Source organism: Hylobates moloch, unplaced genomic scaffold (assembly GCF_009828535.3).
Source record: "Hylobates moloch isolate HMO894 unplaced genomic scaffold, HMol_V3 SCAFFOLD_14, whole genome shotgun sequence".
NCBI classification, from domain to species: domain Eukaryota; kingdom Metazoa; phylum Chordata; class Mammalia; order Primates; family Hylobatidae; genus Hylobates; species Hylobates moloch.
Genome location: NW_026652289.1, coordinates 15,461,234 through 15,480,102, shown reverse-complemented (window position 1 = coordinate 15,480,102; position 18,869 = coordinate 15,461,234). Strand labels below are relative to the sequence as shown.

The following is an 18,869-nucleotide window of genomic DNA, read 5'->3' as shown; positions in this document are numbered from 1 at the left end:
GATAATCTTCATCCAGCCCTGAGCTCAGAGCATACGGGGTTCGGAAATGGTGAATCCCGATGTCACAGGATAGAGGATGAGAGTCTCTCATGGTGTCCTCAATAGTAGTAGCCAGAGCCGCATCCATAACCACAGCCACAAAAGGAGCGGGAGCCATAGCCATAATCATAGCCAGAGCAGGAGCCATAGCCACAGCCCAGGCCTCCATAGCCATAGCCCAGGCCTTCGTAGCCACAGCACCCATAGCCATGGTCGCCATAGTAGTTTCTGTAGTAGCTGCCACACATGGTGATGGTTGTGGAGGCTGTCCTTGGGTAGGAAGGAGTGTAGGTGACTTCAGTATGGATACTTCCTGTAGAAGGCCTTTTATATGCCTCAGGATGGGAATGATCCAGCAGAGGTAGCATACTGTTGGCTAATTTTTTAACTAATATAATTAGTTTGTTTTTTCTCAATTGTAAGATAATGCTTCAGAGGTATTAAGGAGGCTTGTTTTGTTTGGCCTTGCAATTTGGGCTTCCCTTATCTGATTGAGGGCTCTGATGAAAGGAGACCTCACACGCTCACTCATACAATCCTGCCTCAAACTAGACTTTCATTTTAACCTTCTATAGCCATCCTTTACATCAAGAAAGCAGACTTTTGTTAGTTACACTCTTATTTGCTCTAGACCCCAATTAATTTTACTCTTTTGCACAACATTCCACAAAGAATAACTTTGCCTTTTTAGTATTTCTTCTCTCTTTATCCAAATAATATTTTTCTCAGGGATTTAGTGTCTCTTCTACACTAAAGCCATGTTGTTGTTAATAATTCAACTAATTAAAAATTCTAGAAAACCAGATCTGAGAAAAAATTGTTGTATTTTTCTGCTTATACCAGTGAGTCTGATTTTTCTTTATGTTCAACCTCTATGGAAGAACAAGAAAATGTAAGTTATTCTCTTGATTTATAAAAGAATTAATAAATTACCAAGTCAATGAAATGGAACAGTAGTTTTATATTCTTTTAACTTCTTATCTTAAAATAATCTCAGGCATAGAGACAGTTGTCAAAATAGTACAGAAAATTTCCATATATCCATCATTCAACATCCCCTAATATTAATATCTTTCATAACCATAATCCACTTATCAAACCAAAGAAATTAACTGTGTACAGTATTCTTAACTAAACTGCAGACTTTATTTTACCATTTTTCTGTTTTTATTAACTTATTTTAAGTTCTAGGACCATGGTTCATTGTAGCACTATTCACATTTTTCTTTTAATGTTCTTTTTTTCTGTTCTTGGATCCAATTCACATTGCATTTGGTTTTTGTACTTCTTAGTCACCTCTAATTGCTCATGGTTCATTCGTCTTGTCTTGGCTTTTATGACCTTACAATTTTAGAGAGCCAGATATTTTGTGGAATATTCCCTAATTGAATCTGTCTGAGGTTTCCTCATATGTAGATTGAGGTTATACATTTGGGAAGAGATGTAACTCTTGTCATGTGCCATCTCAGGGAGTCATGATGCCAATAAATCTTGAGTAATTCTGGAATTGTTTTAAAATTCAGATTTTTAATAGAAGTCCTTTTCTTACTATATACCCAGAATCAATGAAGTCAAAAATCAAAGTCTTTGCCACGGTTTAGAATCATATATAAAATGATAGCTACATGTGAAGTATAAACCAAAGTGAATGATACTGCTCCACAAAAAGTGATGAAACACCTTATCACTCAACATTTTACAAGTGAATGCTGCCACCATGACTTCTCTTACACACTTATCATCCTCCCTTATCACTTTGGAGCTACACTCTTATTCCCAAGTCTGCATATATATGTAGATAGGCTGAAGGATATTATTGGGTGAAAGTAGGATTTTTGAAAAATGGAAGCCATCACGTCCATAATCCCAGGCTTTGGGAGGCCGAGGCGGGCGGATCATGAGGTCAGGAGATCAAGACCATCCTGGCCAACATGGTGAAACCCCATCTCTACTAAAAATACAAAAATTAGCTGGGCGTGGTGGCACGCACCAGCTACTCAGAAGGCTGAGGCAGAGAATACAGGAGAATCACTTGAAACCAGGAGGTGGAGGTTGCAGTGAGATTGTGCCACTGCACTCCAGCCAAGCAACAGAGCTAGTCTCTGTCTCACAACAACAACAACAACAACAACAACAAAAAGTGGAAGCCATGTGGGTTACTCTTGGTTGCTGGTAATGTAGTTTAAATTTGACATCTGAAATAAACAAGTCATCAAAATAGGAGAAGGATCTCTTATTAAAGGTACATTATTTCATTATATCCAACATTCCTGAGAAACAGCAATGTTGTCTTGGATGTATTGGTTACAAGGAATATTTTAGATGGCTTCAATGCTAATTAGTGTGGAATGTGAATCTAACAGTGCCTGTGATTTGTCCCACATACCACTCGTGGTATTTAAGGCCCTTATTATAAGCTTAAAACTTTAAACTTAAAACTCTATAAACTTAAAACTCTAGAATCTGATCCTGCTATACAACTGAGCCTACCTTTCTTGAAACCATGAGCTTTGATAACAACTACCATGGTGGCCAGGGCTATGCCAAAAGAGGCTTGGGCTGCAGCTATGGCTGTGGTCATAGTGGCTATGGCTATGCCTGCTACTGCCCATAGTGTTATGAAAGATCTTGGTTTTCTGGCTGCTTCTGAGAAATTAGAGATTGCTGATCTGTTTAGGCCATTCTCTTATAAGATATGTTTTCTTCCCGTGTTATTTATAATAACGATGTCTTTTTCTGTTCAAAGAGTGACAACTAAAATTTAGCCCACATTGCCATGTCAGAATTTATTTGATCAATTAGCTGGAAGTTCCAACAATTTAATCAAACAAAAAAAGAACCTTTGATGTTGTGTTACTAGTATATGATTAAGTACAAATAATCTTAAGCATTTTCATTTGGGAAAAAGTCTGAATTTATTTTTCATCAAAGGTAATCTATTTTGCAAACCTATAGCATTTTCCTACCTATATTTATTTATCTAGACTACCTATATTATTTGTGATTGTGTGTGTTCATAAGCACATATGTAAGGTTGCTGACCCATTGGAAACTTGCAGTTGATGATGTGGATGTGTTAGGTCTGACCAATAGTACTTTGATAAAATGTGTTTTCATGGGCAGAGCCAAGTGGTACTATAATTTACTTAGATCTGTCAAAGCCTCATCTTCAGTGTATCCAATGTTTGACTAAAATCATTGGCAAAAATAGTACCTCCTTTCTCATCACTTTATTCTGTTGCACATACATTACATTTCTTGATACTTAGTTGCATTTTTGGCTCTAGATAGCTGTAACTTTTTCTCTAAATCCTGTATTATGGCTGTTTCTTTTAACTCTGAAAAAATATACTCTTGAACTCATCCTATGCCTGGTGGCTGCATAGACAGCACTTCCAAGTGTCATTCCCATGTGGCCACAGTGAGTCCATCAAATTTAAGTATGTTTCTGTGAACCTTTTATCAAGGTCAGTATCTGCTACCTCAGGTAATACTTTCTTCTTGAAAACACAAGTCTGACCCAAAATACAAGCTGAAAAATATAGACTTCTGTTTGCCAGCCGTGCTCAAGTTAAGCAAAGCTGTTCTTTATTCACTCTACTTATTATTTATCAGTCGACATTGATAAAAATATAAAGCAAAAATATCTTCTAATCTGTTAGTGACTAATGTCAGAATTTGGAGTTTCTACAACTAATAAAATATTCATACAAAATTACTTTGTTAATGGCTATTATAGTATGAAGTTAGCTAAACTCTTAACTAGCTTCCAAATACATGATTTTTTAAAACATCTATATGAAACAATAATAAAGAATTTTTTTTAATTCTTCATCAATTAAAGACAGACAACATATAGAGCCGTATCACTCTGACATCTCCAAGTATTGACAGGCAGTGAAACTGAAGGGAGACTGAAGAAAGCATCTTTGTCACAGCCTTGGCTTTTGTCCTGCCATAGTGGGCAGGAATCTTAGGAGTCAGATTCCCAGAATGTCCTATTTTAGCATGGTCAAAAAAGCCAGAGTAAGAACTCTGTAAAACCTGACTTTGGACTCAATAACCCATCATACTCAGAAAACTGCTCATCAAATATCAGGCCCTCATCAGACTTACTATATACTTTAGAAAAATTAAAGTCTTTGGTAATTATCCTAAGGCCACACAGCAAATAAAGACACATTTATTCAAGAAAATCTACTAAATATAGGGTTAGTGAGAGACTTCATTCACTTGTTCACAATCAGCTCTTTTAATACTTCCTCCTCCAGCTCACCATGACAGACCCACCACTCTGGGTAGTGAGACCAATTTATAGTGCTTCTTCTATCCCCATCTGAAAGGCTACAGTATCTCTCCTCTGTGTGCGGGTGATTAGCATTATCTCAGGCTGTCCAGTTCTGTGTGGCAGTGGCTAAAGTCCAAATGAATCTGACCAAGAGGTATGTGTCTCTATTCCTCTACCTTTTTCCCACTTTTAGTGCCAGGGATCTACCAAAGGCATGACAGGCCAGTTATCTTAAGCTCCTATCACTCTCTCCACCACCCTGATCATTCATAAGAGAGATTTTTCATGACAGATATTGCAAGCTTAAAAAACTAGAAGCTACTGCCCAAACCCAGAGAGTGCTAGTAATGATGCTATGTCTCTATGAGAGAATAAGCAAGTAGTTGTTCCTATTCACAGTTCTAGAGTAGTTGCTTCAATATTTTGCACAGGCAAAAGGCAAGCCATAAGAACATAGAGATCTGAATCTTTTCTCAAGTGAACTAGTTGATTTAGAAGAGTGTGTAGAAGATTTAACTTAAGTTTATACTTTGAAACAATGGCGATTTTGGTGATAAGTAGTTAAGAGAAAACTGGTTTCACCATGTCATATGGTTTGGCTGTGTTCCCACCCAAATATTACCTTGAATTGTAGCTTTCATAATTTCCATGTGTTTTGGGAGGGACCCAGTGGGAGATAATTGAATCATGCGGGTGGTTTCTCCCATACTGTTCTCGTGGTAGTGAATAAGTCTCACAAGATCTGATGATTTTATAAGAGGTTTTCCTTTTCACTTAGCTTTCATTCTCTCTCGCCTGCTGCCATGTAAGATGTGCCTTTTGCCTCCTGTCATGATTGTGAGGTCTCCCCAGCCATGTGAAACTGTGAGTTCATTAAACCTCTTTTTCTTTATAACTTACCCAGTCTCGGGTATGTCTTTATCAGCAGTGTGAGAATGGACTAATATACCCTGAAAGCAACCAACTAAACCATAGGCCAGCAAGTGTATCAGAGAGAACCAGAAAAGATAGCCAGGAGAAGCCCTTCTGGGTTCAGAGCAGATTTCAGACTGGCCTCAAAAACTTTGACAAAGAATTCAAATTTATTCATTTTTTCCAGCTTTATTGAGGTGTCATTGACAAATAAAAATGTATGTATTTAATATATGCAATGGGATTTTATACACACACATACACATATATATTAAAATAATTACCACAAACAACCTAATTAATATATCTGTAACCTTACATGATTACCTTTTCCACCCCTATGGTGAGAACCCTTAATATCTACTCTGTTAGTAAACTGGTAAGACACAGAGTAGTATGGTAGTTGCCAAGACTGGAAATTGGGGGAAATGAGAAATGTTATTCAAAGTGTATGAACCTTCAGTTATAAGATGAATAAGTTCAAGAGATCTAAGATACAGCAGAGCTACTATAAACAACAATTATGAATTTTATGCTCAAATTGTGTTATGAGTCTAAATTTAATTGAATCAGATTGTGAAGCAGTTTATATCCAAGAGCATTGTCAAAAATAATGACACAATCCCCTAAAAATTATTGTGCCTAACAGCTGAGTGTAATACCAACAAAGTCCAACTGCTTATCGGAGAGAGGAAGGAAAGAGAAAATCTAAAAGGGTTCAGACAAAACCTCAGAAATACAGTACACATGCTGTAGCTGTGCCTTTTAAGGAATAACATCAAAAGTTTCATGCTGAACCCAATAACATAGCCCAGCCTAGTCTGTAAGCAAATAAGGAAACCACAAGCTCTGGAGTAGGGGGGAGAGAATATCTAGAGTTTCTACAATATAAAATCTAAAATGTCCAGTTGAGAGAGAGAGAGAGAGAGAAGATGCAAGAAACAGGAAGACGTGACCCATATGCTAGTGAAAAATCAAGCAACAGAAACTGTCTCTGAGAGCATCCAGATGGCAGACATACCAGACAAATATTTTAGCCATTTACATATGTTCAAAGTACAAAAGGAAACCATGCTTAAAGAAATAAATGAGAGTCAGAGGCAGAGCAAGATGGCAAAATAGAAAGCTCCACCAATTGCCTCCCCTTCCCCAACAAGGACAGCAAGTTAACAACTATCTACACACACAAAAAAAAAAAACACCTTCATAAGAACCAAAAATAAGGTAAACACTCATAGTACTTGGTTTTAACTTCATACTGCTGAAAGAGGTACTGAACAGATAGAAGAGACAGTCCTGGATTGCTGATGCCAACCCTCCCCACATCCCCAACAAGGGCAGCCTGGTGCAGAGAGCATCTCTGGTTGCTGGAGGACACAGAACACAGCAATCGTGAGGCATTAAACTCAGTGCTGTTCTGTTAGAGCAGAAAGGAAAGCCAGGGCAAACTCAGCTGACACTCATGGGCACAAGGGAGCATTTACACCAGCCCTGACCAGACAGGAATCGCTGATCCCAGTGGTCCAAACTTGAGTGCCTGCAAACCTCTCCATCAAGGGCCAAAGTGTTCTCTCTCTCTAAGGAAACTTGAAAGGCAATCAAGGCCATAAGGAATGCAACTTCTAGGAAAGTCCTAGGGCTGAACCAGGCAAAGAGCCAGTGGACTGGGGGGGAGGGGAGAATGCAACATACTGAGACACCGCTTGGGCAGCGAAGGGAATGCTGGCTTCATCTCTTCCATAACCTTAGGGGCTACACAGCTCACAGCTCCAAAAGAGTCCTCTTCCTTCTCTTTGAGGGGAGGACTTCGTCTTGTATCTTGGATGCCAGCTCAACCACAGCAGAATAGGGCAGCAGAGTTGTGAGGCCCCCTTTCCAGGGGCTAGCTTGCAGACAACATTTCTAGACACACCCTGGGTCAGAAGGGAAACTACTGCCTTGCAGGAAAGGACCCAGCATTTATCACGTGTTAACTAAAGAGGCCTTGAGTCCTGGATAACTAGCAGTGGTACCCAGGTACTACATTGAGGGCCTTGGTGAGCCTCTGAGATTTGCTGGCTTCAGGTGAGACTCAGTACATTCCCAGCTGTGGTGGCTACAGGGCAAAACTCCTTCGGCTTCAGAAAAGCAGAAGAAAAAATAAAGGGGACTTTGTCTCGCACCTTAGGTACCAACACTGCCACAAAGGGATAGAGCACCAAGCAGGCTCTTGGGGGTCCCTGAATCTAAGACTTGACTCTTGGATGGCATTGCTGGGCCTGTCCCAGGCCAGAGAGGAATCCATTGCCCTAAACGGTGAGTCCTAGGCAAGGCAGCATTCGCCACAGCTGACTTAAGGAAACTTGGGCCTGAGGGGAATATAGGAGGTACTCTGTCAATACTCCTCATGGCCAGGAGTGGCAGTGGCTACAGGATGAGGCTCCTCATCTTTGGAAAGGGAAGGGAAGAGTGGGAAGGACTGTGTGTTGTGGTTTGAGTGCCAGCTCAGCCACAATACAATAGAATACCAGGAAAACTTCTAAAGTTGTTGACTCTAGTCCTTGCCTCTCGGATGGCATTTCTAGACCCACCTGAGGCTTGGGGAACTTCACTGCCCTGAAGGGAAGGACACAGGCCTGGCTGGCTTTGCCACCTGCTGATTGAAGAGCACCAGGGCCTGAACAAACATAGGCAGTAGCCAGGGAGTGGTTACAGCAGGCCTTGGGTGAGACTCTTAGCACCGCGCTAGCTTCAGGTTTGACCTAGTGCAGTCATAGTGGTGTTGGCCATAGTGGTGCCTGTGTCACTCCACCCCCAGCTTTTAGTGACTCAGAATAGAAACAAAAACTCTGTATATTTGGGAGAAAAAAAAAAATAGAAGAAAACAAGAGTTTCTGCCTGGTAGTCCAGAGAACTCTCCCAGATCTTGTCTAAGACCATCAAGGCAGTACTTCTATGAGTCTGCAAGAACCACAGAATTACTGGGCTTAAGGTGCCCCCAAAAGTAGAAACAGCTTAGATCACAGCACCCAGGTCTTTCCAAATATCTGGAAAGCCTTCCCAAGAAGGACAGCTACAAATAAGCCGAGGCAGTGAGGACTACAATAAATACTTAACTCTCTAATGCCCAGACACTGAAAAATACCTACTAGCAACAACACCATCCAGGAAAACATGACACCACCAAATAAACTAAATAAGCCACTGGCAACCAAGCCTGGAGAAACAGAGATATGTGACCTTTCAGAGAGAGAATTCAAAATAGATGGGTTGAGGAAACTCAAAAAAAAAGAAGATAGCACAAAGAATTAATTCGGAATTCTATCAGATAAACTTAACAGAGATTAAAATAATTAAAAAGTGTCAAGGATAAATTCTGGAGCTGAAAAATGCAATTGGCGTACTGAAGAACGATGTTATGTTTAGAAAACCTCATCGTTTTAGCCCAAAAGCTTCTTAAGCTGATAAGCAACTTTGGCAAAATCTCAGGATACAAAATCAATGTGCAAAATTCATTAGCATTTCTATACATCAACAACAGACAAGCAGACAGTCATATCATGAATGAACTCCCATTCACAATTGCTACAAAGAAAATAAAATACCTAGGAATGCAGCTAACAAGGGAAGGGAAAGTCTTCTTCAAGGAGAACTACAAACCACTGCTCAAAGAAATCAGAGAGGACACAAAGTAATGGAAAAACATTCGATGCTCATGGATAGGAAGAATCAATAATGTGAAAATGGCCATACTGCCCAAAGTAATTTATAGATTCAATGCTATTTCCATGAAACTACTGTTGACATTCGTCACACAATTAGAAAAAACTATTTTAAAATGTATATGAAACAATAAAAGAGCCCAAATAACCAAGATAATCCTAAACAAAAAGAATAAAGCTGGAGGCATCATGCTACGCAACTTCAAACTATACTACAAAACTATAGTAATCAAAACAGCATAGTACTTGTACAAGAACAGACACAAAGTTCAATGGGACAGACTGCAGAACTCAGAAATAAGACCACACACCTAAAACCAACTGATTTTCAGCAAACCTGACAAAAATAAGCAATGGGAAAATGATTCCCTATTTAAAAAACAGTGCTGGGAGAACTAGCTAGCCATATGCGGAAAACTGAAACAGGACCCCTTCCTTGCACCTTATACAAAATTAACTCAAGATGGATTAAGGACTTAAAAGTAAAACTCAAAACTCTTGTGGCTTTGGGTTGTTTGTTCGTTTGTTTGTTTTTTTGAGACAGGTTCTCATTCTGTCCCCCAGGCTGGAATTCAGTGGCTTGATCTCTTCTCACTGCAACCTCTGCCTCCAGGTTCAAGAAGTTCTCCTGCCCCAACCTCCCAAGTAGCTGAGGCTACAGACTAGCACCACCACTCCTGGCTAATTTTTTGTAATTTTACTAGAGACGGGGTCTCACTATCTTACAGAGGCTGGTCTCAAACTCAAGGCCTCAAGGGATTCTCCCACCTCCACTTCCCAAAGTGCTGGGATTACAGGTGTTAGCCACTGCACCTGGCCTTTCTTGCTGCTTTCAAGATCTTTTCCTCTGTCTTTACTTTTCACAGTTTAGCCATGATATTTTGGGTGTTAATTTTGTTTTGTTTTGTTTTCTTCTTTCACTTGAATTTCTTATTGACATGTCCTAAATAGGGACAGTGAATATTAATCTAGGATTACCAATTATAATATGAATACTATTAAAATATTAGATTTCAATGATAAACAAACACTCAAAGCTCTCAGGAAAACAATTACATAATTTACAATAGGAAAAGAATTCGGCTATTAATCAGAATTTTCAAAAGTGACATTCAAAGAAAGACAAAAAGAAAAGCATTTAAAGAACCTAATAAAAGAAAGCATTATCCAAGATCTTTATATTTAACAAAGCTGCCCTCCATGTGTCAATGGATTAGAACAACAGTTTCCTACATACAAAGAGTAGACATTTTTGCATCCACAAGCCCATACAGAGTAACACCCTAGAGGGTGAGCATCATCCAATCAAGGGATGAATGGGAAGTGTTAAGCAAAGTATTGAATATATATGTGTGTACGTGTGTGTCTGTGAGTGTGTGGGGATACAAACATATGTGTTTTGGTGTGAATATATGTGTGTATGTATGTGTGTGATGATATGAATTTGGTGTGCTACCAAATATAGGGATTAGATGCGAGGATTAATAATACATAAATATTTTGTGATGGAAAAGTAGTTATAACCCAACTAAATGATAAAGGGGTAATAGAAGAAGAATGGAAGAGGAAAAGAGAACAAGCTAATTGTTGTTTCATAGACAAGAGAGGAAATTAAATAATATTAATATAAGCTATTGTGTCAGATAATAAAATGTTAAATTTAAAAAGAGGGAACAGAGAACATGAAAATTAGTATATATACAAAGGTAACCAGATAGCCACTAATATAACTACCAACCATCAAAATACCATTTAAATTTTTTTTTTTATTTTTGTGGGTATTCATTAAAGCATAAAGAATAGGACCAAACATACCAGTCATAGCAATACATGTGAATTTAATTAATTAAAATAAACATTTTAAATTTGGCTGCTGAACTAAGCCTAACTATACGTTTTATATAAACACCTGAAACAAAATGATTTCAAAATGCAAAATTAAAGCCATGCACAAAGGTGTCTGGGAAAAACGTCCCAATAAAAAACATAACAACTCCACTATCAGATAAATAGAAATGAGGGAAAAGGCACTAAAAGTGATAAAGAAGAAAACTTAACAAGCAGACACGCAAATCACAAGATATCTATTATATATATATGTATATTTATGCACCAGATAACGCTAAGACCCCCTTTATGTAGACACAGATACCAGATACATGCCACTGAGAGACATAAGTAGAAACACACTAATAAGCAGCACTCTTGGAACAAGACAGATCAAGTGGAAAAAATAAACAAGCAGAGATAAGATCTAAACAATATATTCAAAAGGTAGCTCTCATTTATATAGATTGACCTTTATGCCCTGATAATAATGACCTTTATGCCCTGATAATAAATAATATACCTTTTTTCTCCAGTTCTCATAGAACATCCACACAAAGGTCATACATAATGTCTGGCAGAAAAGATTCGTTTTATAAAACAGAAATAATGGGAAAGGTACTCTCTGATGTCACACAACAATATTAATAACTACTAACAAGAACAAAGAACAGAAAAATCCTTTAACCTGGAAGGTAGCAAGCCTTATATTTAAAAAAATGTTCTTGGTTGAAAGAAGACAAACAAATATAATTACGAGTTTTCAATAATTAATGATAGTTTAAATAATCTGTAACAGGGCCTATGAGAAATATTTTTAAAGTGGTTAGGAACAATTCATAGCACTGATGAGTTATCAGTAAAAATAGAAGAAAATAAATTAATATTATGAAATATTAATTATATTTCATTAATTATATGAATTATGTTTTAGCTCAAATATTTCCCAAGGGACAATTAAGTAAATGAAAAATACACAGAGATTAAAATAATAAATAGAGGAGATATTAATGAGGTACAAAAAGAAAAAAAATACATGTAATGACATGAAATGCTATTATTTGAAAGATTAACAAAACTTGTAAACTACTAACTTGATCAAGGAAAAAAATCGAAAAACCATATGCAAAATTAATAGTAAGAGGGAAATAAACATTGAAACAGAAGACATTTGAAACACTATATGAGACTGGGTTTCAGAGCTCTATGTACATAAATTGATAATGTCCTGGAGAAGTGCAGATGACCAAAATGGACACCTTTCAACTTAGAAATCATAAACAGATTCATTCCCTTAAAGCTAATGAAAAGAATTAACAGACCCTCCTCAAAAAAGACATATATGCAGCCAACAATCATATGAAACAAAGTTCAACATTACTGTTCATTAGAGAAATGCAAATCAAAACCGCAATGAGTTACCATCTCACACCAGTCAGAATGGCTATTATTAATACTAAGAAGTCAAAAAATAAAAGATACTGGCGAGGTTGTGGAGAAAAAGGAATGCTTTTATACACTTGGTGGGAATGTAAATTAGTTCAATCATTGTGGAAGACTTTGGTGATTCCTAGAAGACCTAAATACAGGACTACTATTTGACCCAGCAATCCCATTACTGGGTATATACCCAAATGAATATAAATCATTCTATTATAAAGACACATGCATGGATATGTTCATTACAACACTATGCACAATAGCAAAGACTTGGAATCAACATGAATGTCCATCAATGATAGACTAGATAAAGAAAATGTGGTACACATATACCATGGAATACTATGCAGCCATAAAAACGAAGATCATGCCCTTTGCAGGGACATGAGTAGAGGTGGAGGCCATTATCCTCAGCAAACTAACCCAGGAACAGAACACCAAACACCGCATGTTCTCACTTATAAGTGGGAGCTAAACGATGAGAACACACGGACACATAGAGGGCACACAATGGGGACTAGCGGAGGGTGGAAGGTGGAAGGAGAGAGAGAAGCAGGAAAAACAACTAATGGGTATTAGCTTATTACCTGGGTGATGAAACAATCTGTACAACAAACCCCTATGACACTGTGACACAAATTTACCTAAGTAGCAAACCTGCATGTGTACCCCGAACCTAAAATAAAAGTGTTTTTGTTTGTTTTTGTTTTTTGTTTGTTTGTTTGGGTTTTTTTTTTAGACTGAGTCTCACTCTCTCCCCAGGCTGGAGTGCAGTGACGCAATCTCGGCTCACTGCAAGCTCCGACTTCCATGTTCAAGCGATTCTCCTGCCTCAGCCTCCTGAGTAGCTGGGATTACAGGCACCCACCACCACACCCAGCTAATTTTTGTATTTTTTGTAGAGACAGGGTTTCACCATCTTGGCCAGGATTATCTCAATCTCCTGACCTCATGATCTGCACACCTAGGCCTCCCAAAGTGCTGGGATTACAGGTGTGAGCCACAGCGCCCGGCCAAAGTTTTTTTAAAAAAGACTTTAAGGAACAGAGTTTTTAAATAAAGAAGAAAAATAAAAATTAACAACAAAAAAAAGCCCAAACCCAGATGATTTCTCAGGAGACTTCTACCAAATATTTAAAGACAAAGCAATCCCAATATTGTACAAATTGTCAAAGAGCACTTAAAATGAAGGACAACTTCCTAATTCCTATTATGAAGGGTGTATAGTAGTCCCCCCTTATCCCAAAGGATAAGTTCCAAGATGCCCAGTGAATGCTTGAAACCATGATAGTAACAAAGCCTATATATAGTATGTTTTTTCTGTATACACACATACCTGTGATAAAGTTTAATTTACAAAACAGTCACAGTAAGAGATTAACAACAATATCTAATAATAGAAGGAACGCATAACAATTACTGTAAAAACAAGTTATATAAATACGGTCTTTCTCTCTCCCCACCCATCTCTCTCTCTCTCTCTCTCTCTGTCTTTCAAAATATTTTAATATTTTCTCACAGTGGCTGATCTTGGGTAACTGAAACTGCAGAAACTGAAATTATGGTTAAGGGAAAACTACTGTATGCATTGAATTTGCAATGAGAAGAATCAACATGCCCCGTGATTCCTGCCTCCAGATGTCAGTACTCTCGTGTAAGCCCCTCTCTGTGAGTGAGGGTGAGACCTGTTGCTTTTAGCCAATAGAATATGGTGAATGTTTATGATTATGTGTGCTTATGTGATTACGTTACATAAGACTGTACTACCCATCTTGCTGGAGTCTCTTGCCCTCCCTTGCTGGTTTTGCAAAACAAGCAATTATGTTTCGAAACCTCTTTGACAAGGAACTGTGAACATCCTTTTGGAGCTGAGGGTAGCCTCCAAAAGATAGCTTGCAAGGCACTGCAACAAATGGCCAACAAGAAAATGAGCCCTTTAGTCCTACAACTGCAAGGAACTGAATTCTGCTAACAAAGGCATGACCGTGGAAATGGATCCTTCCCCAGCTAAGCCCTGGGTACAATCACAGCCCCATTTAAGATCTTGAATTGCAGCCTTGTGAGACTTTGAAGCTTCTCGGTTTATACCTGAAATCGTGTTTTTATTTAATTACTATGGCCCACCATGCAGGTCAAATAGCTTTATAACCTATTACTAGCTTAGAGCATACCAGATTATAAAACTATTTCTTTGGTTATGTCTCATTAAAAAATAGTTTCTTTAAAATGGAAGATTCAAAGTGAAGGATATAGTAACAAGCATTCATTTATTTTAGGAGATATGCACAAGAAGGCTTGGGAAAATTAAATTTTTTCTTTATTATGTGACAGACAGCAGGCAATGCATAACCCAACATATAAATGATATGTACTTAATTTAGTATTGAGAATTACTCAGCACAACATATATTCTTCCCGTAGAAGCAAAGGAGGAAACTGAAATTTATTAAAAAGGTTACTTTTCTAAAACAATTGAACTTTGAATTGGTAAAGAAACCTCTCTAGAAATTGTAAGAAAAATATCTCCCAAAGAATTTAATTATTAGCTTTCATGCAAACCGAAACAAAAACTATTGGTAAGAAATTTTAAATATTAAATGATTGACATAAACACCAGGTTTCTTTTCTGGATTAAATGTGTTTATTAGGTGAACAGAGAAAAAACTCCATCATAAAAGTCATCAAGGCAGATGCTGTGACACCATCATTCTGATGAAAGGCGAACTGACAGGTGAATTTTACTTTATCCCATTTCATGATGGAAATTCAAGATATTTGTAGGTTAGATGGTAGCTCAACAACGGACCATATTAGACTTCCACTGCAGGATATCATCACTCAAGGGAAAATCTCAGAACATGTGGGCTTCAGAATTAGTGAATCTCAGTATCACAGGATAGAGGGTGAGAGTCTCCCATGGCGTCCTCAATAATAGTAGCCAGAGCCAGAGCTGCATCCATAGCCATAGCCACAGAGGGAGCGGGAGCCATAGCCATAGCCACAGCCATAGCCACAGCCCAGTCTGCGGAAGCCACAGCCACAGCAGGAGCCATAGCCACAGCCCAGGCCTCCATAGCCATAGCCATATCCCAGGCCTCCATAGCCACAGCCCAGGCCTCCATAGCCACAGCACCCATAGCCACGGGTGCCATAGTAGTTTCCGTAGTAGCTGCCACACATGGTGTTGGTTGTGGAGGTTGTCCTTGGGTAGGAGGAAGTGTAGGCGACTTCAGTATGGACACTTCCCCTACAGAGGGCCTTTTATATGCCTCAGTGTAGGTGGGAACCACACACAAGTCATGCCATTGGCTAATTTGAAGGACCAGCATGAGTAATTTGTTTTCAATCGTGGTTTTGTGGCATTTAGAACATTTTCTATTGTTTAGCCACATCTGAAACATTTGTGCATCTTTAATGAGCGTCAACTGTCTGATCTTTAAAACTCTACTCACACCAGACATTCAAATTACCATTTTTCCAACCAGGCTTTATGGCAAGAAATAGCATTTTAGTAAACACACTGACCTGTTCTAAACAACCAATAATTTAACCTTATTTTTGCTGACGTTCAACAGGTCATGGTAATCTCCCTTGACCTTGAGTTTCTCCATCTCTTCCCTGCTGCTCCAAACCCATTGTTTTCCTTTAGGAATTCTTCTCATTTTCGCATGAGAGATGGTTTTCTTTTCAAAGCCAGAAAGTATCACTCAGCTTCCAGAGACTGTTGACACAAAGCCAATAGTTTGAAATTCTAAAATACCAGGCATGAGAAAACTATACTTTTCTTTCTCATATCAATATTTCCTTTTGTGACTGTTTTAAAACAATAGTTCTTTCCCATAGTTTCAAATTCATAATCAATGAGATTTCATTTTATTTATAAAACTGTATTTTTATAAAAATTTTCCTGAAATTTCAAGGCATTTGTTATATTTGTGTTCTGGCTCAAAAGTGAGTATAGGTATTTTCATATTTAAAACAATAATACTGGCAGAAATATCTTTTCATGCAACCTACTATATTTCCACCATCAAACAAGAAGTCTTTGGCAAAATATGAGACTATGAGGAACATGTTACTATAGCCTAATCTTTTTTCAAAGCAGTGAAGATCAGAGCTAAATTGAATGATTAAGTCAAATAGCCCTCTAGACTTATATTCTTAGTAAGATGACTTTATAAGAGTGAGTTGAATATAGTAAATAAGAGTAAAATATCTGTAATGAGCTTTCTAGGCTCAAATTTTACCTCCACTATCCATAGCTGTCTGACCACTGTTAACTACATGCTTCAGCTGCCCTATCTGCAAATGGGATTGTAATAATGATACCTACCCCACAAGGAAATTTAGAGAATCAAATCTTTTGATACATACCAGACACTTAGAATAGTGTTTGGTTCATAGTAGGAACCAGAATACTAGAATAAATTTTGCTGTCTTTATTTATTTCATCCCATCCCTGTTTTTCTGGATAGAAGCTTCAGTAGAGAGTTGATCAATTGGGTAAGAGAACTCAGGCATGCTTACGTTCTCATTTAGGGGCATTATGTCTTTGAAGCTGAAGGGAAGAGAAACTCTGCACTGAGGATGTACATCTAAAAACACAGAAAGTCACATCCTGGTTTTACTGAGAAGGGGCAAGTCCTACCGAGTTCCCCCAAGCACATAGCACAAGCAGGTGGAGATACAATGATTGGTTCTCACCCAGGTGGATCTGAGTGGAGACTCATTGATTTCCTTACTACAACCAAAGACTGTTCTGGCTGTAGAGACCCAAGGATGTGACACTTCATGCTAGGTAATGGATTGAACAGAGTTTTATTTTTATGGCAATGGAAAATGGCAGTATGTGTTACGCCACGCACAGGTGTCAGTGCAGAACAGGTATGGTCCTCCTCAAAACCAACAGCATACCACCGCACATCGAAGCACACATCAGGCAGAGAATGAGGAGTGGTAATGTCTTTACTGCAATTGTATTTTAATACTGACAACCAGAAAGTGATTGTATTTTGTTGCGTTTACCTGGAAGGGACAGGAATAAATGTTTTGCCATTTAGTGGAAATAATGAATCAAGATAGAATTTGGTATAACAGTAAAATAAAGTGTATTCATAGGTTTGTAAAGTTGTATCTTGTAAAAATGTTACCTGAATTCAAAGTGAGATAAACTGTTCTATCTCTGAAGAAATATTGGGCAATATTACAGATCTCATACTCGAAAGACTTGCCCCTTAGGCACGTCTAGCTCCCCAAAGCCATGCAGACAGACTTCTTCAACTGCAACTGGTAGATGAATATGAGGGAATTAACAAGTCAAAACCAATTTGAATCAGATGAGATTTGCATAGTTTCTGTTATTTCATAGAATCTCATCATGAAATTTTAGTATGTGCTCTCAGGAAAAAAGGATTTTAAAACCAGGTTAAAAAAAACATCTATCATTCAAATCACATTCTTTGATTGTGAAAATCTTGACACAACACTAGAGGAATGCTAGCTATGAAGGCTTCACTATGCCTAATGAAATAAGAGATTTATGAGAGTGTTGCCTTGGCGGTGTTAGCGGTCAACCCAAAATAATTCATAATAAGAGCAACATTGCCTGTGATTTGCCACACCTACTACTGAGGAAGTATAAAAGACCAGTGAAGATGGAGATGTTCAAATTCAAGAACATCCTCTTCTACACCTGAACCATCCATTTCTGACACCATGATTTACTACAGCAACTATTATGGTGGCTATGGGTATGGTGGGCTTGGCTGTGGCTATGGCTGTGGTTATCGTGGCTATGGCTGTGGTTATCGTGGCTATGGAGGCTATGGAAATGGCTACTGCTGCCCATCTTGCTATGGAAGATATTGGTCATATGGTTTCTACTGAACAATTCTAGAGCTCACCATATTTGTCTGCTTGTGAAACTTGGATTCTCATGCTGCTCTTGTTCATCTGATCCTGTGTCTTCAACATAGCAGAAACCTAAACTAGGCTATTATCAAAGAACTACAGATGCTATCTTTCTCTGGTTTTGTTGTGCAAGATGATAAAGAATATGTTTTAAAATGCAATTAAATTTTCCCTTTGATTCTTAAGTCCTTTAAATAAATTTAGTCTGTTTGCAAATATAGTGTGTTTTCATGTTTATTATTTTCATTGTCAACTTTGCATGTGGATGACGGTAAGATGGAAACCGGTGCATAATTACTATCCCAAGGGGTTGACACTACATCTTATTTCATTTTCCTATTTTTTGTCCTTCTATATATTTCTCACACTATTTAAAACGGAGCTTCCGTAGGGACACAGTTGATTGCTTTCTCTTCAAATAATTTCTACTTGTAGCTTGACAAGCTACACACCTAAGTCTGGTGGCTGCATGCTGCTGACGGTCCTTGTTTCTCCAGAGTACACAGAAACACACACACATTTTAAGTTGTGGCTTCCATAAGTTTTCCAAGTTGTCTGCCTTCTGGTAGCTTTATCACTATGAAGCCTTTCAGTTGCCTGATGTTGTTGATATAGATCCTATATCCAGCGTGAAATGGTATAAAGGAAGTGCTGTGCCATGTCTGGGAACCTGGATGTCTTCACAGGAAATCTCTTTATAATAGGTGATTTTGATAATGAAGTTCATTTCATATTTCAATGCATTCATGCAA

General features: G+C 38.1%; 4 protein-coding genes across 4 annotated transcripts; 2 read left to right on the top strand and 2 right to left on the bottom strand.

The window, feature by feature from the left end:
- Positions 1-315, bottom strand: LOC131381196 (keratin-associated protein 6-2). Its single transcript, XM_058427731.1, has one exon. The coding sequence runs from the start codon at positions 285-287 to the stop codon at positions 99-101; it is 189 nt and encodes a 62-aa protein (XP_058283714.1). The 5' UTR covers positions 288-315; the 3' UTR covers positions 1-98.
- Positions 316-2,542: 2,227 nt separating this feature from the next.
- LOC116482201 (keratin-associated protein 22-1) lies at positions 2,543-2,689 on the top strand. Its single transcript, XM_032175475.1, is given in 1 exon segment — positions 2,543-2,689. A coding segment is annotated over 1 exon segment (147 nt).
- Positions 2,690-15,132: 12,443 nt separating this feature from the next.
- On the bottom strand, positions 15,133-17,000 carry LOC131381100 (keratin-associated protein 6-1-like). The gene is made up of 2 exons (XM_058427189.1): positions 16,912-17,000; positions 15,133-15,409 (listed from the first exon to the last, which is right to left on the bottom strand). The coding sequence occupies exons 1-2, from the start codon at positions 16,998-17,000 to the stop codon at positions 15,133-15,135; spliced, it is 366 nt and encodes a 121-aa protein (XP_058283172.1).
- Positions 17,001-17,892: 892 nt separating this feature from the next.
- LOC116481759 (keratin-associated protein 20-1) lies at positions 17,893-18,167 on the top strand. Its single transcript, XM_032174649.2, has one exon. The coding sequence runs from the start codon at positions 17,923-17,925 to the stop codon at positions 18,091-18,093; it is 171 nt and encodes a 56-aa protein (XP_032030540.1). The 5' UTR covers positions 17,893-17,922; the 3' UTR covers positions 18,094-18,167.
- Positions 18,168-18,869: the final 702 nt, after the last annotated feature.